General features: G+C 17.2%; 2 protein-coding genes across 2 annotated transcripts in view; one reads left to right on the forward strand and one right to left on the reverse strand.

Moving 5' to 3' along the window:
- The window catches only part of LOC122719215 (unconventional myosin-Ie-like), a 46,045-nt gene that overhangs the window by 5,391 nt on the left and 13,038 nt on the right, over positions 1 to 27,616 (forward strand). The window contains exons 2-10 of the mRNA XM_043944848.1: positions 4,621 to 4,746; positions 6,835 to 6,924; positions 7,026 to 7,120; positions 8,256 to 8,433; positions 8,643 to 8,805; positions 10,275 to 10,382; positions 11,445 to 11,573; positions 12,578 to 12,774; positions 13,815 to 13,982. Coding sequence (XP_043800783.1) covers positions 4,621 to 4,746; positions 6,835 to 6,924; positions 7,026 to 7,120; positions 8,256 to 8,433; positions 8,643 to 8,805; positions 10,275 to 10,382; positions 11,445 to 11,573; positions 12,578 to 12,774; positions 13,815 to 13,982 — 1,254 coding nt within the window. The remainder of the gene's footprint in view (positions 1 to 4,620; positions 4,747 to 6,834; positions 6,925 to 7,025; positions 7,121 to 8,255; positions 8,434 to 8,642; positions 8,806 to 10,274; positions 10,383 to 11,444; positions 11,574 to 12,577; positions 12,775 to 13,814; positions 13,983 to 27,616) is intronic.
- On the reverse strand, positions 16,397 to 27,379 carry LOC122719216. The gene is made up of 3 exons (XM_043944849.1): positions 26,987 to 27,379; positions 17,984 to 18,199; positions 16,397 to 17,154 (listed from the first exon to the last, which is right to left on the reverse strand). The coding sequence occupies exons 2-3, from the start codon at positions 18,196 to 18,198 to the stop codon at positions 16,443 to 16,445; spliced, it is 927 nt and encodes a 308-aa protein (XP_043800784.1). The 5' UTR covers position 18,199; positions 26,987 to 27,379; the 3' UTR covers positions 16,397 to 16,442.

Raw genomic sequence — 27,616 nt, forward strand, 5'->3', positions numbered from 1 at the left:
ATAATTCTTATTATCAATATTACAAAAAAAAAAGAAAATCATAAAACTTAAATAAATAAATTAAATTAAATAAATTTAATTTCTAAATTAAATTAAATATCTTTTTCAATATGTAAAGTATATGTAGAACATTTAATGATTGAGTTTTCAATCTTACCAAAAAAAATTATATATATAATTATTGTCATCAGCAAATATAGGTTAGAAAAGATCATTTCGAAGATCGAATGATTTTTTGCTATTCATCTTTTATTTTATTTAAAATGTGTTAATGTGAACACTTACATATATGTAAGTCTCATGTGCATTAAGGAATAAATAGCGACAAGAAACTAAGAGGGATAATCGTAACTATGATGTAAGGGATGGAATTATTACTTTTTGATAAAAGATCGCGAATTCGAATTCTGTTAATATTTTCTCATTTTTGTTTTAATTTAAAAATATTATATCATAGATTTCATAGATAATTTAATATTTTCTGATTTAGTAAAAATCTTTTGCAATATAAAAATGACTTTAGTTTTAAAATTTAAGATTAAATATATATTTCTTTTTTTTTTTTCTTTCATTGTTTCTTATTGAATTTATATGAAGCTGAAAAGTATATGATTGTTTTAATACAATGAAAATGCATTTCACATAACAATAAATTGTACCTTTAATTATGATATTATTTGTGAATATTGGAATATTGTTCGTCATCGTACAAATACTCTCATAGCATTGAATTTTATTACATTAAGATATTACATAAAAATTCTTATAATGCGATATGAATGTGATTTTGTCATGATATTTTCATCATAAAAATGAAAAGTTTGTCACGATTGAATTTTGTATCATAATTTTCAATATTTCGCAATTAGATTTAACTCAAATTTTATTTGTATTTTTTTTTTATTTTTATTTTTCTTTTTCTTCAATATTATGAAAAGTTTGTGATAAAAATTATATATTATAAAATATTACAAATATTATAAATATATAAATATAATATATCATGATTGCAACATCTATAATATATATCATCTATAATATAATAACATTATAGAAAATATTTCTACAACATAAGAGATATATATTCTATGTTATACGAAACCAAGAATGCAAAAAGTTAGAACTAAATAAGTAGTTTTTTTTTAAATAATGTGCATTTTATTTTATTTTAAAACAAGAAGAATATAAAATTTGTTTTTATATGTATAGAATAACTTAAAATAAAAACTATAATTACTATTAGAATACTATATTACTATTAGAATATAATAATATTGTAATAATACTATTATTAGAATACTAATTACTATTAGAATATGTCGTCTTGTATTATTTTTTTAAACATAGTTTCATTTTTATATTTTCCAAATTTTTCTTAATATAAAGAATTATATGAGGATAGTGCAATTTATATTAAGAGAATTTATATTTCATTAAATTGAAATCATATGAAAACACAGAGATTTAAATCTTTATTTTTAATTTGAAATTATTTAAACAAAATTTAAAGTTTCCAACCAATTTTTATAAAAATTATCTTTGCAAAAGAATTTTTTTCCGTAGTTATTAATGATTAAAAGATTATTAATTCGGCAGTTTATGTTATAATTATATAGTTATAATTATTGATATAATTTAATAAATTTCTTTTCAATAAAGTTTTTCAATTTTTATAATATTAAAAATAGATGATAAATTCAAATACTCTTTATGCTTTACATATACATATATATATTTTATTATACATATAATAATATCCTAATAATATTTAATAATATATATATATATAATATTTTTTAATATTAATTTATTCTTCAAATTTTCTAACAACGTCACCTTTCTTTAAAATCTAAGATAATTAGGTAGAAAATGCGTCATTATAATTCATACATATTTTATTAAAATTTATTTATTAAAATATTTTTATTCATTTTGAAGATTGAAAAAAACAATCATAGTTTTTATTCATTTTGAAGACTGAAAAAATAATCATAGTTATGATCGTATTAATTTTTTATATAATTGAAACGTATGCAAATATTCAACTAATGCATATATAAAGAGAAAATATGTTATGTAAGATATTTTGTACCAAATTATATATATAAGGACGAACTTAATATTTTAATATTTATTCATTATAATATACATATAATAAATATATATATATATATATATATACATTTATCATTATCATGTTATATAATAAATTTTACTTATCATATATTTATGATTATATCAGTATTTTTTATTATATATATATTTATTTTTATATAATATAAATAATAAATTTTTTTATTGTATGTTTTTATTGTACAAATTTATGTTGTAAAAATAATTTTTTATTAAATTTAATATTATTCAATTTTATTAAATTGGTATTTTCTTACTACTGTTTCTACAATCATATCTAAAATATATAACAAGTAAATTGATTAAACAACTATTTTCTTAAAGATTTTGATAAATTTGAAATATTTAATGTCTTATCCATAGCGAGTTTGGATGTTCTCTCTTCAATAAATCTTTTAAGTTTATATTTATTATATATTATTTAAATTTTATACAGTATGTATTATGATACATTACTGTAATATAATATCATATCATACATATATGCAACAATATATTTATCGTTATATTATATTATTATTGCATATCAAATATCATATCAAAATAAAAAATGTAAAATGTTTTATGATATATCAATCAAGGCAATTTTTTATGATAGAAATTAGAAAACCGAAAAAAATGCAATGTTTTTTATCTAAATTAATTTATTAATTTAATATCATGTAAATTTTTTGATGTGTCAAACAAAGAATCAACAAATTATATATCGATTTCATTATTTATCATAGAATTTTTTTTTGAGAAACAAGATAATTTTTATCATTTTATTTATCATTTTATTTAAATCAATCAAATAATTCTAAAAATAGAAATTCATTAGTATCTCTTTTACTTTTTATTATTGAATAATGGACATGTTAATAATTTCTTTAATCGTTTTTTATATAATTATTATATTTTTAATTATGTTATTTTATATTAGCTGATGTAAATTTGACGATTTCAAATAAAAATCAATTTTCTTTAGCATTATATAATCTTATCTTATTAATCTTTTTTTACTTTTGATATTTATTATTTTTTTTAATATAATTATTTTATATAATTATTTTAATATAATTTTAATATATAATATTTTTATTAAGAATTAAATATTTTATGTTTAAAAAAATATGTTATTTATTTATAAAATGATCGTAAATTATTTTCAACTATAGTTCGGACTCTTCTGTAAGATGATTAATCTGAAATTGTATTCATAAGTACATATATATTCATATACTTTTATATATTCATTCATATAAACGAAATTCTATTAATTTTATTAATCATCTATCATATTTTATTTAATAAATGCTGTAATGTAACGATGATATTTAATGATGATATGATATGATATGTCATAAATACATATTTGAAAATATTTGTTTTAACTATATTTAAATTATATTAGTTTATTAAAAAAATATATTAGTTTATTCAAAAAAATAGTTTTTATTTATTTAGTAATTCTATTCAATCCATATTACATATAATATTTTTAGATAAAATATATACTTTCAATTGTGAAGAAACCTTTAACATATATAAGGTTGCATCTGTCACAAGCAACAATACTGTGTTATATCATTTGTCTTCCACTTTTGTCCTTAATATTCGAATCATTGAATCGATAACTCAAACAATAGTGACATAATTTATTTTTTTGTATTTGTTTAAAAATATTGAATAAATATAATTTTAATATATTATTGTTACAACTATTAATAACTATTAACAACGTAGTCAATTAAATAATTAGTTTCATATATACATATATATTCTGTTTTTTGAAAAAAATTTCTCCACATCACATTATCAAGATATTTCTAAAATATTATTATTATCATTAAATATAAATAATATAATGTAAAACTTTTTATATATTTGTGTATTTATAAGGAGTTAGAAAAAAAAATAATAAATGAAAGAAAAAGAATTGAAAAATTAAGACTCGTTATTAAAAATGAGATAATATTAATGTAACAATAAAATTTTTTTATTTTTTATTTTTTTTCAATTTTTTTAAAATTAATTATCGAACAATAATAACTTTTTTCTTTGCATTGATTTTAATTAAAAGTAAAAAACTAAAAATAAAGAAATTATATTAATATTATTTCATTGTTATTAGTATTGTTTTATTTTATTATTATTTTATTATTATCTGATCAAAATGAATTTTTTACAATAATACTATATATTGATTTTGTAATTATAAAATATTTTATTGTAATATTATGTTTAAACAAATTTTCCCACATCTTTATTATTACATTATTAAAACATTAAGCAAATTCTTAAAAAACAGAAGAAATTATTTTTTCTGATTATTCAAAGCGAATGTAATATAGATATAATTATTATAAATTATTATGGAATATTTCTTTTTCGTTAAATGTGTGACATTTCATTAATACCAATAGAATATTTTTATAATATCCATTAAATTTGAAAAACATAAAACTAAAAAGAAATGACTAATATACTAAAATATTTTTGTTTCAGATGTATCATTGGCAAAGTCAAAATGTTAAGATTTCTGGAGTGGATGATATGGTTTTGCTCCCGAAAATTACCGAAGATGCTATTACTGAAAATCTTCAAAAAAGATATATGGATGATTACATATTTGTATCCTTAGATAATTTTTACAATAATAGCAATTTTTTTAAAATATTTTTTTTTAAATATTTATTTTTTTAAATATTATTAATTATTTATTATTAATTATTATTTATCATTTTTTGAAAAATAATCGAAGGAAAAACTTAGATTTGAAAATTATTATATTTTATAAAATGTTTTTTTTTTAATTATATGAAATATAAAAATAAGCTGAAAAAAATATTTAAAAAAGTAAAAAGAAAATATTATATTATTAAATATTAACTTTTTATTATTTTTGAAAATTATAAAATATGACGTTTTTCAATTTTACTTATCAATATTTAATAATTTTATATTTTTATATCAATCGAATGAATATCAATTTCAGTTATATAGGAAAACAAAGAATAACCAATTAAGAATATCAATTTTTCATATCATAGCAATTACCAACGTTGTATGCATATAAAAGAAGGATATTATTTGTAAGATTGATTCTATACAAAACAATACAAGATGTGAATACAATATTTAAAATGTTCCTTGTTTTCTTATATGTTTTTTCCTATGTGAAAATGTTAGCAATTTTTTCCCATTGAATTATCGTTCTATGCTTTTCTACAATTATACCATCAGATCAAATTTTAAGATCATATTTTATGTATATATATAACAGTTTTAAGCATTTGTTTTTAATTATTATATTATAAATGGGATATTTTATCAATGAAATCTTTTAATTATCATTATGATTTTCAAAATATTTTTTTAAAATTTAATTTTAAATCTTTACTCTTTCAAAAATTAGAAGAAGAATATAGAGAAATTTTGTTTTATTTGTAATGAAGATTAGAAATAAGGACATTAACTATACATTAATTATAATTATGCACTATAATGATAAAGAATGTTATTAGTTATACTAAAAAAAATATTGATCAAAATTATTGTAGCTTTTTAATATAAGAAAACAAAAAACATTCTATACATTTTTTTCATATTTTATGTAGAGAATGTTGCAATGTTGACATTGTGACATCATTTTCAATATTTATAATAATATATATAACTTTAGTCTTAATTATTGAAGCGTTAATACAGATATTAATAACTTTCAATATTGATGAGTAATTTTTTGTTGCGCAATATCTTTGTTATTTTCAAAAAACAAAGAAACAATCATAGCGATATTATGTAGTTCGTTTTTATCTAAGATATATCCAAATATTAAGTAAAAAGAATATTAATAACTATTATCGATTTTACATATCACATGAGCACGTATTATTGCGATAATTGTAATAATGAAAATAACAATATGGATGTTGATATTGATGTTATTAATATATATATATATATATAAATTCTTTTGACACATATAAAATCTTATGTAAAAAATTATTAATTAAATAATACATAATGAGATATTGCAATCTTAATTGCATTGAAAGAAATATTAGCTTTTGTATTTTATAAAAGCAATTAAATATGTATATCGAATAATGATTTTTTTATTCCATCTTACTATTCATATTTATTCATATAAACATGCTTTTTAATATTAATATTGATATATTTTTTAGTATGCGATCAATAATAAAAAAAAATATTTTCTCTATGTTTCATTTCACCTTAATAGTTATTGTTAATAATTATATTTTATATTAATAATGAATATTTTGAATTTGATACTGTGAATAATAAAAATTTTCAATAATATAAATAAATTGCTTTCGTAATATGAATTCTATGATAATATATTTAATTTCTATTTTCATTACATTACATTTATTATTTCATTACATTTTATTATATTAATTATTATTCTTAAAAAAAGTTTTCTAAAAAATTTGTCGAATCAATTGAATACTTTATTAATACTACATATATTCATTGATAAAGATTTTAAAATAGATATAAAAATGTAGCAATAATTCGAAGTCAGAAATTCAGGATAAAAATATTTTTGTAATATTAATCTTAAATGTTTCATTACTATAATTACTATAATTATTATTTCAATACGTATAGATAATAAATTTTATGAAACAAATATGAAACAAATTTTAATTCTATGATAAAAATTAAAATAATTTCCTTAATAATTATTAGACAAGTATTGGTCCTGTATTAGTATCAGTTAATCCTTTCAAACAAATGCCATATTTTAGTGAAAAAGAGATAGAAATTTATCAAGGAGCAGTAAGTAATAATAAATAAATTATTTATTTTTTAAATTATGAATTTATTTTTATATGATATTTATATACAATTATATTAATTGTTGTCTTCTTTTATTTCAGGTACCATATGAAAATCCACCTCATATTTATGGATTAACAGACAATATGTATAGAAATATGTTAATTGATAAGGAAAATCAATGTGTTATTATTAGGTAAAGTAATTTTATAATTCAGATAAAATTTGTTTTTCATGAAATAGTTTATATACATTGTTTATATTTTTTAATTTAGAATTTATATTTTTTAATTAGAATTTAGAATTAGATATATTGTGTTCAATATTTTTAATAAAACGTTTAAAAAATCTTTATTAATCTATAAATATATATTATACATTTTTTTATATTTTTATTTGTAAATTATGTTTTTGCAAATTACGTTTATAATATTAACTTAAAAACTCCCAAGATAAATATATATTGCGATAAGAAAGTAATGAAATTATTAAAAATATAATATTAAAAATACAATTATTAAAAATAATATAACAATATATAAGATTATAAATTTTTTATTTTTTTTTCAAAGTAGTTTTCGAAAAATTCAATTCAACATTTATATCGCTTATTTTTTTTATTATATTATATCGCTATATTTAATTGTTTAAAAGAGTCATTTTGTTTGAATCATGTTTAATTGCTCTAAGAAATCAAAAAATATAAAAAATAATAATAAAATTGAAAAAAAAAATTTATTAAAAAAATATATTTTTTTATTAAAAATTTTTTATTAAAAATTTATTATTATAAAAAATATTTAATAAAATAAAAAAATTTATTTCAATTTCGTTATTTCTAAAATAGAAAAAAGAGAATCATATGATTAATTAAATTTTAATTTTTTAACGATTATTAAATAATAAAATAAAATCAATGATAATTCTATTTTTTTATATTAATATATTTTTTAATTTCTTTTTTTATTATAAAAATTTTTTTTTATTATACAAAAATCAATTTTAATTTTATATAACCTTTAGGATTGTGGAAAATAAAATAACTTTATGTATCCGAAATTTGTAAAATTTAAAATAATATAATACAAATAGAACAATGATTTATAACGCAAAGTAATTCAAGCTAATAAAACAGAGAATATAAAACATAGAAAATAAAAATATTTAGTAATATTTTTTTATATATGTAAAATAAATCCTTTCTAATATCTATTATTATTAATATGTCTTATTATTAATTTTTTTAATATTTAAAATATAATAAATTTTTTTAATTTAATCAACAAAAAATTACGCATAATTTAATTATTTTATTTATTTACGTTTTACAGTGGAGAATCTGGCGCCGGTAAAACAGTTTCAGTAAAATATATTATGTCATATATTGCTAAGATCAGTGGTGGTGGTACAAAAATGCAAAAAGTAAAAAATGTCATTTTGGAATCTAATCCTCTTTTAGAAGCTTTTGGCAATGCAAAGACAATACGGAACAATAACAGTAGCAGATTTGTACGTAAATTTATAGTTACTTTTATTTTACTACTTGTAATTATTTTTAATATATTATTATTTTATTTATATCTTTACTTTAATTTCTTTTAATTTTAATTTTAAAGTTTTTAATTTTATTTTATTAATATAAATGAAAATAGAAAAAATAGAAAATACTTTAATAAAATAAATGAGCAAATATCTGTGAAATATATTTTTTATTTCAGGGAAAATATGTAGAAATGCAATTTGGTCCTGGTGGCCAACTCAATGGGGGAAAAATTTCAAACTTTTTATTAGAAAAATCGAGAGTCACTTGTCATAATTTGGATGAAAGAAATTTTCATGTGTTTTATCAGCTTGCAATAGGGGCAAATCAACAAATGAAATGTAAATAAAAATTTTTTTTTAATTTATTGCATAAATATTTGTTTACTATTTTATATACATAATTTATGATTATATAATAATAAAAATTTTCAAATAAATTTAGAAAAATTATTGTTCATATTATATTCATATTTTTTTGTTTTGCTTTCTTAAAATAAATTTTAATTTTAATAAAATTAATTTTAATAAATTTTAATTTTAATATTTTCAATTTGCAAAGATTGATATTGATTGAATTCAAATTTAATCAAATTTAAAATGTTTATTTTTTCTGTGCTAAGAAATGGATATTTGCAGAAAGTTTTTTTAAAAAATACGATTTTTAAAATTTTTCAAATTTAGATTTGTACAACAAATAATAATAATAGTCATCTTTTAGAATTGAAAAAATTAAATATTTATCTTTTATTTTTTCTTTATATTTTTTTATTTTTTCTTTGAAAATTAGTAAATTAGTAAAATTATATCATTTAAAAAAAGTCTAATTCAATTAAGTTATTATAATTTAAATAAAAATAAATTCATATCCTTATAACATTCTCATAAATTATTTATATATATTATGCTTTATTTGAATTTCTAGAGATGAATCATAAGAATGTTAAAAAGTTTCAGGATTCGAAATATTAAAATTTTGAGTTTCAAAGATTTTGAAGTTTCAATATTTTATATCCTATCTCTAATATTGATTCTATAATATGCATAATAATATGCATTTTTTATGTTACAAATTCCCTTTATTTTTATTTTTTTGTGATATGTCACATTTTATAGTTTTATAAGTTTAGTTTTTTAAAGTTAATATTTTAGTTATAGTTTTTTAAAGTTAATATAAATTATTACAATTAAATGATTAAATTTTTAAATACATTATATAAATAAAAATAAATTTCGAATGTTTTATAGAAGATGAAAAAAAATACATGATAATAATAAAAATAATTATTTAAAATAATAATTAAAATAATAAAAATATTTATTGAAATATTCTAAGTTATTCACTTTTTAATTATTTCAAATTTTATAAATAAAAATAAGAGGATGTAAAGCAAATGATAATGTTTTTTTTTTTTAAATTTTACATATTATATTTACATACTTACATATAAGTATGTAAGTTTAAGTTGTTATATAATGCATTTTATATATTAATTTTTCTTGTTATAAATTTAAAATTATATAAATAAAATTATTAAACTTAAAATTTATTTTAATACGTTTTATAATATTTTGAAAAGATTTTGATTTTATTCGAAAAATTGATTTCATATTAATCATTTAATTATAATATAAATTTTTTCACAATTTCTTATTATATTAAAACAATTATTAAAAAATTAATACATACGAATATTAATGTAATATGAAAACTTTTTATAAATTATAATAAAAATTATTTTGTATTTTTAAAATATAGATGTATTAAATGCGTTTTTCATATAATATATATATAATTTTATATTTTTCAGCTGAATTTGGATTAACGAATATTAATTATTACCAATATCTCAATTATGGTCAAGGTCACAAAATTTATGACATAAACGATGCCAGTGCCTTCCAAGAAACATTAAAAGGTAACAATTTTTTTTATAACAATTCTACATCGAGAAGTAATTACATTAAAATAAATATAATTACATATTAATAAAACAACGAAAAAATAATTTATAAAATCTTTAAGATAACATAAAACGATTAAGATTTTTACAATAGGAAGGTTCTTATAGATCAATTGTATTTATTTCATCAATTTATTATATTATTTCATCATATATTTATTTAATTTTTATGCGAAAAATTTTTAAATGATTTTAATTATGTATAATGAATCGATGTATAATATTAACTATTATCATATAATAAATCATTTAGAAATTTCAATTATAAATTTTTCATTTATATTATAATATATTATATTATAATTAATTATATATTATGTTTGATTTTTATGATTTTTTTTTTCTTTATATCTTCAATATTTTCTGTTTCTAGAAAGTTCTTCTGAATGAGATGAAGAATAGAAAAGATCTTTTATTTATTTAAAAAACTCAGAATAAAATGAATAATCTTTATTTAAGAAATAAAAGTAATTAGAATAAAAAACAAATATGTGTAGTATATTGAAAATCGTGATTTTAAAATTCTTTCTATATTCTTTCGTTTTTTTATTCTTTATTCTCTGTTTTCTTCTTTATTCTCTTGGTTCTTATATTAATTATTTATATTAAAAATAAAGAAGTATAATTTTACATATCTCGAATGAATAATTATGAAGATAACACAATATGATTAAGAACATTATTTTTTTGTATAATTTATTCTATTTAATAAGTTTTATTTTGGATTTTTATAAAAAAAATCTTATTAAATTATTAGATTAAATTATCAAATTTTATTAAATTAATAAAATTAATTATTGAATAAAATAAAAATTTTACAAATTTTAATTTATATACAGTATTATTTAATTTGTTAATAATAATTGTTAATTGACAAATTGTATTACGTTTATTACTTTTTTTTTCGTATTTTAAATTAATGGTAATGTTATGTTCTTAAGACTTATAAGATTCAGTAATTATTATTCAGTAATTTATATTTATTGTTATTATTATTTATATTTTTATGTGTTTCAGGACTCGATGTAATGGGAATTAGCAATTCCGAAATAACTGATATTTTCAGACTTGTTGCTGGAGTACTTCATATAGGAAATATTAAATTTGTTGAGGATGGAAATTATTCACAAGTAGCTAATGAACAGTGTAAGTATTAAAAATAAAAAAAGTTATAATTCATTATGATATAGGAAGAAACACATGTATGTATGTAAATATTATAAATTATTATTATTTTAACATTGAAAAAAAATATATTAATAGTATTATTATTGAGAAATTAGTTATCTTTCAATCTTTAAAAAATATATGATAAAAGTTATGCATTATTATTTTTTTAATATTTAATCCATTAAGATTCAATATTAACATAATTATTTATTTTATTTATAATTTTCTTTAAACAATATATTATATTGATATAATTGTATTATATTTTTTAAAATTGTAATTATGAAAAATTTATGTAACATTTTTTTATTTTTTGTTTTTTTAAAATTATTATTATAAAATTCTAAAAGTTTAAATTACTATAATAAAAAATTTTATGTTTTTACTTTATGCAATGAGTTTTCATATGATATTTATTATTATAATTGTATATTTATGTATATATTATGTATATTTATTATTATAATATGCATTTATTTTATATTTATTTTATTTTATTAAAATAAATATTAAATTAATAAATTATTTATTATTTATTAAATTAAATATTACGAAATATTTCACTATTGATATATTAAAATTTTTAATTTTTGAATTTAATTGATATATTAAATTTTTTTATATATTAAAATTTTGCTCTTAAACGCAACATATTCTATACAATTAAATTATTTTCAATTATTTGAGCTATTCATTTTCATTCGTTCATATAGGAAAATTTTTTAGTACCCATTATTATATTTCAAATATTTTTATATATTTTTAATAATTTTTAATTGTTAATAATTTAAAAAAATCTGATAACATAATTTTTTTATTTATATCTTATTATTTTTTTAATTTTTCGACTTGAATAATTCTTAAAATCTTTGGACTTATAATAATAGTGAATTAGTTGTTTAATTGAATATTAAATTATTAATATTAGATTATAATGACTATATCTATTATTTATTATCATATATTTATCTTTATTTCAGGTCTTGATTTTCCAGCCTATTTACTTGAGATTTCAGTAAAACAATTAGCACAAAAATTAATATCACGTGAATTTGAATCTAAATGGGGAAGTCAATCTGAAAGTGTTGATGTTACATTAAATGTGGAACAAGCCCTCTATACTCGCGATGCATTGGCAAAAGATATCTATGCTAGACTTTTTGATTATTTGGTTAAAGTAAGTATACATATATTTTTAATGATTAATCAAATATTTTATTATTATATTTATATATTATATATTAAATTGATCATTAAATTTTACATAATAAATCTTTACTGTTAACACCTAATAATTACATTAATTGTTTAAATAATTTAAATTAATATTGTTTCTTTCTAATTATAATTTATTTTTATAAAATTATTTTTCGTACTTACATTACAAAAAATACAACATTTAAAATATTAACATTCATAAATTATTGACAATTGATATTATTGTAATAATTTTTATTAATTATATTAAAAAATGTTTGCAAGAGCATTATAATTATAATTAAAATTCTTTAATTATAATTAAATTATAATTAAAATTCTTTATTTTGTGTAGTTATAAATTAAATTTTTATATTTTTATTTATAAAAATTCTTTCTTAATAAGAATAGTAGATTTTTATTTATTTATATAGTATGTTATAAACCAAATTTGAATTATAATAATTTCTAGAGAAAAATATAAGAGGAAAATGAAAAATAATATTAAGTAATAATATTAAATTATAAATTATATATAAATAGATACAAACTATATGATATACATTAATATCTATTTACTTAAATTATTAGTATATAATTAGTTTTATATAAAATTGTAAGAAAAAATATATAAAATAAAATATGAAAATCTTTATTAAAATTACATGTATTTAAAAAAATATAAAAATAAGATTAAAATTTGAATATATATAGGAATATATTAATATATTTGTGAGATATTTTTGAAAGATCAATTCTGGGGATTAAAACAAATACAAAATTTGTTGTAAAAATGTTGAGATATAATTTATTTATTAAGTTACAAGCAATATAAATATTAAATTTATTGTAAATAAAGAAAGAATGAAATACTAGTATGATAGAAATAGTATTGTCTCTTTGTCTTTACCTTGTGTTTTTGACATATAATATCTAATCGAAATATTCCAAATTTCATTATTACATATATCTATTATCTACAAGGTGATTTTTAATTTAATTACATATTTATGTTCACAGAAAGTTAATTCAGCTATGGAAATTAATACAGAAGGTCTTGAAATTGGGATTTTGGATATTTATGGATTTGAAATTTTTGAAAAAAATGGTTTTGAACAATTTTGTATTAACTTCGTAAACGAGAAATTACAACAAATCTTCATAGAACTTACTTTAAAAGCTGAACAGGTAAGTGTGATTTTCATTTCAAATTTTTAATATATAATTCAATAATTTAATATTGAATCTTCAATAAAAAATTTGATGTTTGATAATTCTACTTCTATTTAAAATTATCTTAAAATCTTTTAAATATATATAGAATAAATAAATATATATATATATATAATCTGTAATATAATTAATTATAATAGAAAAAATATATCTATTCAATTCGGAATATTTTTATATAATCTTTCAATAGCAATTTATATTTGAACTACTTTTAAAAATGTTTTAAATAGATTTCTTTCTGATTTTATAAATTAAAATATATCTTTTAAAATGATGAATGAAATATTTTTATATTTTTTACTTATAATAAACATATAATTGTATCATGAACTTGAGTATATCATATCAAATGATTATAGCCAAGTTATTGAATTAAATTAAATAAAAGATATACATTATTTATAAAATTAAAATATTATTTAATAAATCATAATTCTATCATAACTATTTATTTTTTATTTTTATTTCAAACAGTAAAATTTTATAACACTTTATTCTATAAATTTTGTTTTCTATAATATTGTTTTCTTTATTCTCTTTACATATTTTTATTTATAAATATACAAAATAATACATGTATGTACATTACTGCTCATAAATATTCGGACATTCAATTTATTTATAATAGTTTATAATAGTATATTAAAAAATATATTTATCATCATTATAAAAATAAAAAATATAATTTTTTAAAAAATTTTTTTTTATAATCTGAATTAAGTACGCGATCACTGTCCATAGATATCACTATTTAATTAATAATTTTTTAATTTAGAAATTAAATAACCAAAAATAAACTTTTTTTATAACAAAATAATTTCACTTACTAAATTATAATTTTCCATTAGATAATTATGATAATAAAAAAACTAATCGATTAGTATTCATTTTTTTACTTGTAAAATAAAACATTATTTATCTAAACTTATTTTAAGAGAAATTATATTAAATTATATTAATTATATTATTTAATTATAATAAATATCAAAATATAAGTAATAAATATTCTTATTGTTAGAATTAAATTAAATTTTAAATATTCGTATATAAGAGCTCTCATCAGGCTAATTTATTCGCAAATTTATATAATATATAATTGCATTTTATTGAAAATAAAAAAATATCTGAATACTTTTGAATGCTATTGCATCTATAAAAAATTTACTATTGTTTATAATTATACATACATATAATAAAATTATTTTTGTATTAATTTGTAAATTGAAAGGTAAGTGATTCTTTGTACAAAAATAAATTAAAAAATAAAATTAAATACTTTCGAAACTTTATTTTTTCAAAATTGATTTTTTAGTGAGTACTAATATTATGATCGTCTTAGATACAATTGTGTCGTTTACGGATTATGAAATATATAAAAAAAATTTTAATTTATATTTTTTATTATCTCCTAACAAAAGTGTTGACCGTAATTGATAATGTTCTAACAAAAGAAAATGATTGAAAAATAATTAATATTATGTAAGATTTAATATCTGAACTGGATTTTAATTTTATATTTGTAAGATCATTCATTGCTTTGAAAAAAAATTTCATTATTTATCTATAATATAACATCTAGAAATAATAGATACATATAAAAGATGGCGTTTTTGATGAAATTTATCTTATTTTCAAAGTTTATCCATCAAGCTTCTGTTTTGAATAGATTTTAATGAAAATTAATATGATAAAAACCTAATATGATATTTCTCTATGATATTAAAAATAATTTTAAATTTTAAAACAAAATAATAAAACAAAAATTTAAAATTTTATATATAAATTTAATATTTCTATTTATTACAGCTAAAATCAACGACTTGTATTTATTATACAATATCAGCTCTACAATATCTGTAAAACAAAAAAAAAAAAAATAATTCACAGACACTCATTTTTAGAAGTGTATCTTTCTTCATAATTTCTATATAACATACATATTTTTATATATACTGTAAATATATTTATGCAAAATTTAAATATATAAAAATTTACAAAAGTTACATGACGTGCATAAAATATTCGAAATATGATATATATTATGATGTTTAAAGAATAAAGAAAATTTCTATTTAAGCTCTATTTCCTAATTCATATTTATAAAAATTTGATTTTGCATAAACATTTACAGTCTATTCGTAATTTAATATTCTATATAATAATCATATTCTTTAATTTAATTGTACAAAATAAATTTATTTACAAGTAAACTGATTTAAAATAGTGAACTTTTTGAAAATATCAACAACAATTATTCATATTTTTAATATGAAAAAATTTTCTATAATACGAATAATCTAATTGATATAATAAAATTATTAATATTGCTTGTATTTAAGAGATATCCAATATTTCTTCATTTCTCAGACCTGAGAAAAATATTTCAAGTAAATAATTTGTACATTTTGAAAATTATCAAATATCGGAAAAATTATATTCCGGCAATATATTTGTTCTTCTTAAAGCGTATCTTTGAACAGGAGTTGTTTGCGCCATTAATATTCTGCTCGGTAATTTTGATGGTGGTGCAGGTATTTGTTTCGGTAACTCGCTAGATGTCACCATAGAACTCTCGGTAGTGGAGAGATCTTCCAAACCATATATTACAGCTACTTTATTAAGTTTCTTTATTTCATTCTTCGAAAGATGTTTCTTATATTCACGTTTCGTGTTAATTTGATGCTCGAATTTCTTTAACGGATGAATTATTTTATTGTAATGAGATTTCCAATCAGTTTGCCTTTCTAGAGGAGATGTCATTCGAAGAAATTCTATAGGATTGTTACTGGAAGTCGTTTTAGGACGATTATTACCTTTTTGAAAAGAACCGCTATGACCTCGTACGTTCACATAAACTTTTGGTCTGCTACTTTTTAAATAATAAAACTTTTCATCAAGATTTTGAAGTTTCGGAAGACCTAAAATGCGTCTGTCTTCGTTAACATTCATCTTGAAATTTGAGGTTAGACCAACATCTCTTACACCGAAAATTGAATGTGATATCACTTCCGGATGAGGATAAGTTTCATTTTGAATTTGTTCAGATTGTTTCAACATTACGTGTATAATATTTTGAAGATTAGCAGCATTCATTTCATCCGGACTTTGGAGTTCGATTTCTACGAGACTGAAAAAAATATAATTTTTTGTAACTTTTATTTTTTAGTTTATTTCAAACTCATATTTAATATTAATTGTGTTAATTCTTAGTTTATTTATATTTAATGATTAAAATCTATATTGTTCAGATTTTAGATTTATATCATAAAAAATAATATGAATTGATTTTGATAGTAAAATAAAATTTGATTCATATTCAAATTTAATAAAATAGATTTGCAAAAACGAAAATATTCGAATTACATTATATATATATATATATATATAATAATTTAATATATTGAGAATAATGTTATTATATATAATATATATATTATAATATATTATAATAATAATAATATTACTATTATTATATTAATATTTATGAATATTTTATTTTTTCATTTAAAATCAAAAATATATACCTAAACAATACATATACATATAAATATTAATACGTATAAATATTATATATAGATAAATAGTTTATATACAAGCTAATACAATATTTTTATTAAATAATTACTGATAATTTGGCTCAAATTTGATTTGAAAAAAAAATCTAGAAATCACATAAGAAAGTTATTAATACTTACGAACAATTTTTGTAGTTAATAGTAGAATTATAAACAAATATTAAAATTTGGGAATTTTTTTGTGATATAATGAATCATAAAACCAATTTTGCAATCAATTATATTTTTATATTATAAATAAAAATTATCTTGATAACTGTAATAGTAATATGATTTTAAAACTAGTTAGAGAATAAATGGAGAAAATATGCTTAATATTAATAGCTCTTATAAAGTTAAAAGAATAAAATAATAACTTAATTGTAAATATAATTATTATACCTGTAATCGTTGGTATTAGCTCTTTCCACATTAGAATTTTGTAAGAAATTTTGTAAATGCTTTCCCTCATAGAATTTTTGATCATTTTCTTTTCGATCAAAGCGTTGAATATAATTTGGTGAAGAAGGTGGCCTTGGAAGAACCATAGCTGAGAATGATCGATGTATGAGTGCAAAGAGCACCGTTGCCGTATAATAATTGATTGCTGCTAACATTCTGGAATATGATTTCATATTTTTAATATTTTGTTTTTAAATTTTCTAATTTTAGACAGTTGTCAAAAAATATTATTATTATTATTCTTAAATTTAAAAATTGTAGAAATGCAAATTTATAATTATAATTTTCCTGCTAATTATTATGCAAATAAAAAATATTTATGTATTAATATATCATTTTTTCAAAATTAATTATTAGATAAAAAAGTTTTTGATTCATTCTTTGATAATAGAGAAATATATAATAAAATAAAAAACTATTTATAAAATTTATGTATAATTACATGTATTGGATATATGTTTAAAATTATACATTTTAGCATAATTCTGTATTTAATTATGATTCAATAAAGACGAATTCAGTATTTTCAAAAAATATTATAAGATTCGTATATAAAAATTTCTTTCTGAAAATTCTCTTTCTGAATTATTAAGAATATGTTAATATACATTTATGATATAGATGGATATCTATGGATATATATATATATTTATGATAAGATAGATATCTTTGGAAAATCTAAAAACCAAAGAAAAAAGTTATACAAAAATATCAGATTGAATTTTATTCATTAAATTATAAATAATTTAATTCTGAATTTGTTAGATGAAACTAAAGTCATTTTATTTCCATCTTGCATCTAACATAAACTTAAATAATTTATAATTTAATAAATTATAAAGTCATAACCGATTTTTATATATCAAATGTTTGTTTTAGTTTCTCGACATGTTCCATGAATATATTAACATACTATATGTGAAATGTCTGATAAATGTAAAATTTGGTACAAGTATACAAAAGATATATCTTTATATATTTGAAAATATCTTAAAATAAATTTGAAAAAAAGAATAATATTTTTTTGTTTTTAAGAAAATCAAGTTTGAAAATTAAATTAAATAATAAGAAATATAAAAATAATATAATATAATAAATAAGAATTAAATACTTGATTAAAAAGAATTTGAAACTGAATAGAAATAAATATTAGGAAATAGAATTAAGAAATGTTATCCTTTTTTTTTCAACTTATCTTTATGGAATCACGTCATACCAGTCATCTGTTCCCGCCCTATATATTCATTCATATCTCGAATGAATAAATCATTCATTTCACTTTTTACTTATTTACAGTATATTCACATATTATAAGCAAATATTATATTTTAATAGTTCATAATAACATTAATTTAATTTCTGAAAAACAGTAAAAATTATAAGATTTCATTGTTTATTAAAATAATTAGAATAAATAAATAAATAAAGAAAAATTTAAAAACATTATGAAATTTGGTTAAATTTCATTTTGAAAAATACAAAATTTTTGATCTTTTGGAAATTTAAAGAGTAGAACTTAAAATTTAATAATTTTATATTTAAAAAATTATTATATTATATAAAAATGATTATATAATCTGGTTTATCTGATAAATTTTATTTTGCCATATTGATTTCAATTACAATTGATGTAATAATCTATATATCTTTTTATTTTATATTATATTTTTAATAATATATAGTATCAATATAAATAGATATAAATAAGTATTTGTATAAAAATAACAAAAATAAATTCCGATTCTATCGAGGAAGAAAAAATTTTAAGTTATTATTTCTTATTCTTAATAAATAATAATAATAATAATAAATTAAATTAAAATAAATTCAATTATTTTCATAGAAAATATTTTAGTTTTGAAATTATTAAGAATCCATAATTTATTTTGTAAAAAAATGTTATTTATCTTCACTATAGTATATATAAGAAATGAAAACCAGGAAAACATTAGCATTTCTGGTCAGTCAAATGAGACAGCATATACAGAGCATGTTATAATAAACGCAGTGAAAGTTTTACCTGTTCGCAAGAGTAACCTTAAAGAACAAAATGATACAATTTCTCTTGTTTCACTTACATAAGTCATATATTAAATATGGCACAGTTTTTATAATTAAAAAATTCGAATTAATATATTCAATAATAATTCAATATATTCAAAATTGATTTAAACAACATTTTGATTTACACAACATATGATTAAACATAAAATTCATTAAAATTAATTTATTATGTATTCGAAATATATCATATATCATAATAGTATCTAAATTAAAATTTTCATTTCTGCCTATTAAATTTGGAGAATTTTTGTTTCACTATATTTTTATTTGTAAATATTTAATGGTAAAAATAAATTTGATAATTGATAATATATTTTCATAAATATTTACAGAATGAATAAAATAGTAAAATTAAATATAAAATAAGAATAATAAGTAATCATTTGTCATATTAATCATATGAGCGATGTTATATTATTTATAACATTTTTTGTATACATTTTTATAAAGTATTTTTTATTATATAAATTATAAATATACTGATGAATAGGCATATATATTTTAATTCTATAAAAAATTAGAATTTTTTTTATATCTCTCCTTAAAAACTGTAATAATAATAATATAATAATGATATAATAATAAGTTACATTTGTTTTAAAATTAGCAAAGAAAAAAAGAAATAAAAAAAAATTAATGAAAGAAAGAAATCATTCAATCTGATATTCATGTGATAACGAAGATATCAAAATTGATATATATGTATATTTTTCATTAAGTATTGAATTTAATTAAAAAAACTTCTAAATTATAAGTAATAAATATTAAATTCATTAATTTTATAAACTTTTTATTTATAAATTTTTATTTAATAATTTAAAATATATTTTAGTTTTTCAATATTTTCAATAATTTAATTTTTTATTTTATTTTTATTTATGATAAATTTTGTTTTTTAAAAATAAATTTGAATAAAAAATTTTAAATTATATTTGGAGAAGATTAAAATTTAGATTAAAATTAAAGAAAATTATCAATTCATAAATATTCATAGTTTTCTCATTTATTAATAAATTTTCAGATATTCATTTATTAATAAATTTAAACTATAAACATTAAAAATATAAATAATATAATAAAAATATAAAATAACATTAAAACTAAAGTTATAATTGATAATATATAATTGATAATATAATAAAAGCAATTGAAATATAATAAAATAATATAATAAAAGCAATTGAAAGTTGAAAAATATGTTTAAAAATATGTTTAAAAAAATTAAAAATTCAAAGTTCTCTCCACAAAAATTAATTTTACAGAAATATCTTATTGAATCTTGAAGATTAAGGACATTTTTAAATATTAAAAAAAATAATCATATAATTTTCTTTCAATCCTAATATATAATTATTTTATATGAATGATAAAAAAAGGAAAGTTATAAAATATTATAATATAAAATCCATCTTATTCGTGTAAACTAGTGTGCTAGTTTTGAATATGAAATTACATTCTCTCTTAGATGTGACGATTCGTTCTAATAAACATCGAGTTCTTAAGTTCTATCTTGCAACAGTTATACAAGATTAATTCTTTTAACTAGTCCATTTAAATCTTAAATCAAGGAGAATACTTATAATCTATTATTAATTAATTTAAGTTTTGTCATTGTCACCTAAAGTATATAAAACTTATGTATTTTTTTTTATTCATTATTTTGAAATTCTAATTTCTATATTTGTTTTTAAAATTTTAATTTTAAATTTTTTTAATTTTTTAATTTTTAAAAATTAATTAAATTTCTATATTAATTTTTAAAATTTTTTAATTTTTTAATTTTTAATTCCATCATAATTTTTAATTGCAACATAAATTTGCACAATTGATGAATGAAAAAATATGTATTGATTATGTATTAAAAAATAATTTAGTAAATGCTTTTATAATAATATTTTAATAACTTAATACTTTATTAGTATTATAGTTGAATATTGTTAATAATATTGAATATAGTTAATAATATTGAACATGATTGATAGATTTTAAAATCCATATTATTAATTTCATAAATTTAAATAACAACAATCAAATGAACATTATAAAAGAATATAATTGTGAAATCTTCTAGATTTGCTTTACATATATTCACATTGATTAATTAATACAATAGTAAACAATCAATAACTATTATTATTTACTACATAAATAAATCTTTTTAATTTTTTGCTTCGAATACAAACTTTTTAAACGAAGGAAATAACTCGCGATAAAATTTATAATCATGGTTGTTCACCTAGCATAGTAACGGAAAGGTCCTCCTTTCCAAATAGATCTATGGTTCGAGTTCTCTAGTGGGTGTGGTTCTTTCAATGTAGGTTCGCGTTACAGTGGAAACAGGTTCTCTTAAAAAGTGCAAGTGCATTCGTTGCCCTGGTGAACGTACTCGGTTATACTCGGTGAACGTAAGAGTCCACGTGGAGTTGGTCTGTCAAATGACTCAGGTTTCTACCGGTAACTATGTACTGCATTTTTGTACTTTCAAGTTTCGTTTTCAGGTATAAGGTGCTCTTTTTTTTTTACTTTCATCGATCATTGTTACTTTTACATTGTTGCTTCGTTTCTTTATTGACATTGAATATTTTAAATTGATAAAATTAAGTGATTCAGTTTTGTTAAGTATGTGTATTTCTATTGTATATTTTTATATATGTCTTTAAAAAGGAATTATTTTTTTAATTTTGAAAAATATAATTTATCTCGTATGTTTATAAGATTCATATGTATATATATAAGATTCAACATGTAATAAGGAAATTATTGAAGTAGCAAATATCATAATCAAATAAGAATTATTATTATTTATGAATTTTCTTTATATAGTAATTTTCTTTATAATAATTAATTTATAATTTTTTAATTTTCTGGATATTTTTTATATTTATTATTGCATATATATTTATTGTTGCATAGGTATATAACAATTCATAACAATATCACTTTCTATATTCTATTATAATAAAATAATTCCTTTTAATTTTTAATTCTTCTTTTTTTTAAATCTGCTTATTATTATTATATTATTAAATATTTGCTTATTATTTGACAAATCTTAATCTAATTTGTATTTGCTTTGATCTCTAGAATTTTTAAAAAATATCTTACAAATAAACATTCTCTATGTATAATATATTGATAAAAAATTGTAAAGTATTGTTTTTCTTTTATTTTTCAATAATGACATATTATATTATACACATATATATATATATATATAGCATAAATGAATTTCAGTTCAATCAATGTTTACTGAATTTTTAAAACTTATAAGTAAAAATTTGAATGATAAAAATAATTTTCAAAATATAATTTTTAAATAAATATATTAAATATAATATTTTTAAAAATAAAATGAGAAATCACTCGAAAAAGCTCAAAAAATTACTTTTTGTTATTTCGTATTTAAAATATTTTATAAAAATGAATGAAAATATAATATTTTTAACAATTTAATTCATTTGTTTATTTTTGTTCCATTTCCTATTCCAATCATTAAGCGGAACTTCTCTTCCGCTTCTGAATGCATTTGAATTTTGAACTTTTTCAAAGGAAATATTTACCAAATAGAAAAATTTGATTATTTTTTTTAAAAGTGACAAAAATTATATTATTTTTTTCAAAATGATATTATTTTTTTAGCTGAGTTTCTTTAACTAATTTCTTATTTTAATGATGAAATAAATCTTTTTAAAAAATGAAGTCTGATAAAATCTAATAAAACAGCTAATTTGCAAATTTATATAAATTTTATAAATTTATATTATTTTATTTTATTATTATTAATTTATAAATTTATAAATTTATAAATTAATTATTATTAATTTATAAATTTATATAAATTATAATAATTTATATAAATAAATTTAATAATTATAATATAAATTTATAATAATTTGTAATATGATAATTAAAATTAATAATATAATTCAATTTTTAATGTCATGTATTTTTTGTCATTATTTTGCTTTTGTAGAATATTGTTTTTGTAAAATTTTTACAATTTTTTAATATAATATAATTTCATTCAAATCATTTTTTCGCACAAACGCACGTGCGGTATTATCAATTGTTTTGAATAGACAGTACTTATAGGAAGCATGACGTGTTTACCATTCACATCATCCTTTCTTGTTAAACGATTTTTGTCAAGATGGTTTGGAACCACAGCAACTATAGAATACTACATTATCGTTTTGCGGCTTCTTTTCTTTCTAACTTTTCTTCTTTTTGATTACATAAAAGTTATGTACTCTTATTTTTTAGATTTTTTTATTTTTTTAAAGAAATTAATCTTAACAATATTTTTGAATGCTCGAAAAAACTTGGAAACTTATTTTTAATATTTAATATTAAAAGATAAATTAATTTAATCTTTCCAATTGAAAGAATTTATTCTTCTTGTAATCGAAAGATAACTACTATCGTTTTTTTTATTAATTTAAATAAAGAAAAATAATTGATATGCTATAATAAATATATTTTTTATCATTCAATATTTTTCTTATTTATTAAATTCATATTTTATTAAAAATTATATTTTATAACAAAAATATGGCATAAAATTTCATCAGAAAATTTACGTTTTCGCAATTTATATAGTGAATACAAGGTTAATATTGGTTAATTTGATTTAAAGAGTTGTCTCATTCCTTCTGTCTCGCTTCGTCTAATGCAAATTTCAATTTAATAAATAAACCTTAATTTACATTTTTATAACTTTTGTGTATATTTTGGCCTTTCAAAGATATTTTACGAATATATTAATATCCTATATATTCATTTCTATTATTTAAAGATTAATATAAATAAATACTATAAAAAAATTGCACTGTTATGTATTGAATTTTTTAAAGTTTATTTATGTATATAACAAAATGATAAAAAAATCGATGCAATACGAAATAATAGCACATTTTTTTCTTTCAGTCGAGTTAAATCATCATTTAAATTCAATTATGCATGAATTTTATATTTATTATTCATTCTCTAAATTTCACGTTTATTGAGTTATCTTCATAAAAGATATATATATAAATGTAAGAGAAAACTCTTAAAAGATAGTAAAATACAAACAGTTTTAACATCGAAGACATAGAAAAGAATAAGTACTTTACATTAAAGTTAAGAAGTTATTTAATATTTACTAAAAACACTTACATTTACTACGTCATTTATGATTCGTATGCAGTGAGAGTTATAGTAGATATTTGTTTCTAGCTATCATCATAAATGAATACTTCACGATCTTTTGAAAAAGTAATGAATTAATGTGAAATTAAAAAATGTGTTTTGGAGATCATTGAAAATAATGTATTATATATAATATATATTTTGCATCTCAATGATCTTCATTCAAATATTTTTTTTTTTAATTTGATTTTTAATTTTTTAATTTTCTTTTCAAGAAAAAAATCGTAAAACATCCTGTTCCATTTTATAAACAAATGTTCATTAAAATTATCGTTGTATTTAAACTATAAATAATATAATCGTAAAATATGAATTAGTAATACAAAATCAATTATACGATCCGATAGGAAAAAATATTTTTAATATAGAAAACTAAACATATAAAATTATAAGAATATAAAAAGTGTATATAGCAAAAAGTAACAAATAAATTATATATATATATATATATAAATAAATACTGTAAATATATTTATGATGAATATATGATAAAATTATATTTATGTGATATTGCGAAAATTAATTACTTTTACAAAATCTACTTTAGTATTATATTTAATATTGTAAAAGGACAATATCTATAATTGAATTTTGCTTTCGACTCGATGAATAAAAATTTTTGATTAGAATAATAGAGGTTTTATTTTATTGAATTTTTCGTGTAAAAGAGATTTAAAAAATGAAAATTTGTATAGAAACTTTATAATTAAGAAAATATTATCAAAAATTTATAATATATTAATGTTTTAATATATTATATTATTGAAATATTTTTTCATTTAATAATATTACTTATAATTATAATGAAATTTATTTTTGTACATGTACATTTCTTTGTCATGTATTATAAAACGTAATTTTACTAAATTAAAAATCAAGTTACTTGCAAAAAATATTTTAATTTATCAATTATCTGATATAAAATTTATTTTAGCAATTGTTTATTAATTTTTTTTATTCAATTTACAAAATTATGAAATTTGAATATGATTTTTTATGTTCTACAATGTTTTATATGTAAATGTAAAATTATATAATTTTATAACTATATATATTAATATAATTTTGTCCATAGTTCATTTGCTAATTTTATATATGAGCTTATTAATTTATTGATAATTATTAATAATTTATAAAATTTTATTTTAATATTGTAGTTGTAAATAGCTTAATGCTTTTTTCATAATTTTTCTAATTCCATTCGATTTTAAATTATATTCTATAAAATTTAAAACAATGAAAGTAAATATAAAAGTATTTATATATAATAAAAATATTTATAATATCATAATAAATTATTTATTCTTCTTAAATTAAAAAAATTTTATTTAAATTTTCAATAAATTAAAATTATATAATAAACTATTTACTTTTTATTCAATATAACAATGTGAATTATTCTATTTACATTTTTTATTATATAATGTTACGCATTATTAAAATAGATTAAGATTATTATAAAATAATATTTCCTTACAATAGAAACAATTAATTTATTATATTACAATTATATTGTTCATTTATCTATTACAAACATTATCATAACATTTTGTTAAATATTTATTGATTTATGATCAGGTGTGTTACCTTAAAAATAATTATTAATAAAATTTACATTAATTATAAACCATTTAAATAATAATTTAATAAAAATTAATAGCAATATTTCATCGAAATATAAATACGTACCTGAGAAATATAAGATTGAAATAGGTTAATACGAATATGATCTTTCCGGATCTATAAATCTCGTGGGTGTAACTGCGGTCGATTGCAGCTGTTTAAAAACTGGTGCACGTTACTCCAATGTAAAATAATCTAGCGCTATCTCGTTATAACAAATTAAAGCTACGAACAATGATTAATCACTTGTAACAGCTAAATGTTAATCGATCGGGCATATTTTAGCATTCTTTGTTCGTAAAATAATTTATCAATCATGATTCCCACGCAAATTTAGATGATCGATCTATGAAGCGATCCTGAAACGATTGAATACGCGTTACACAGATGATGGCTCTGTTTGCACTGCGGCCAAGGATCGAGTGAAGGTAATGAAATAGCTAAGTGAAACATCGCCTCTCTCTCTTTTTCTTTCTTTCTCCCTCCTTCTTTTTCATTCTATCCTTTACTTTCTCCTTTGACTCCTTTCTTTTCACTTCCTTTAACCACAGTTGTCCCTATAACTGTTACAATTGATATCGTGTATTATCTTCCGCGTAATAGTATTAAATTTCGAAATATTAAGAAAATTTAGTTTTAATTTAAAATAATTGAAGTGTATTATTCAATTTTATAGAGAGGATAAATGGGATCTAA

This window comes from Apis laboriosa, unplaced genomic scaffold, assembly GCF_014066325.1.
Source record: "Apis laboriosa isolate Shangri-la unplaced genomic scaffold, ASM1406632v1 scaffold71_cov137, whole genome shotgun sequence".
NCBI lineage: Eukaryota > Metazoa > Arthropoda > Insecta > Hymenoptera > Apidae > Apis > Apis laboriosa.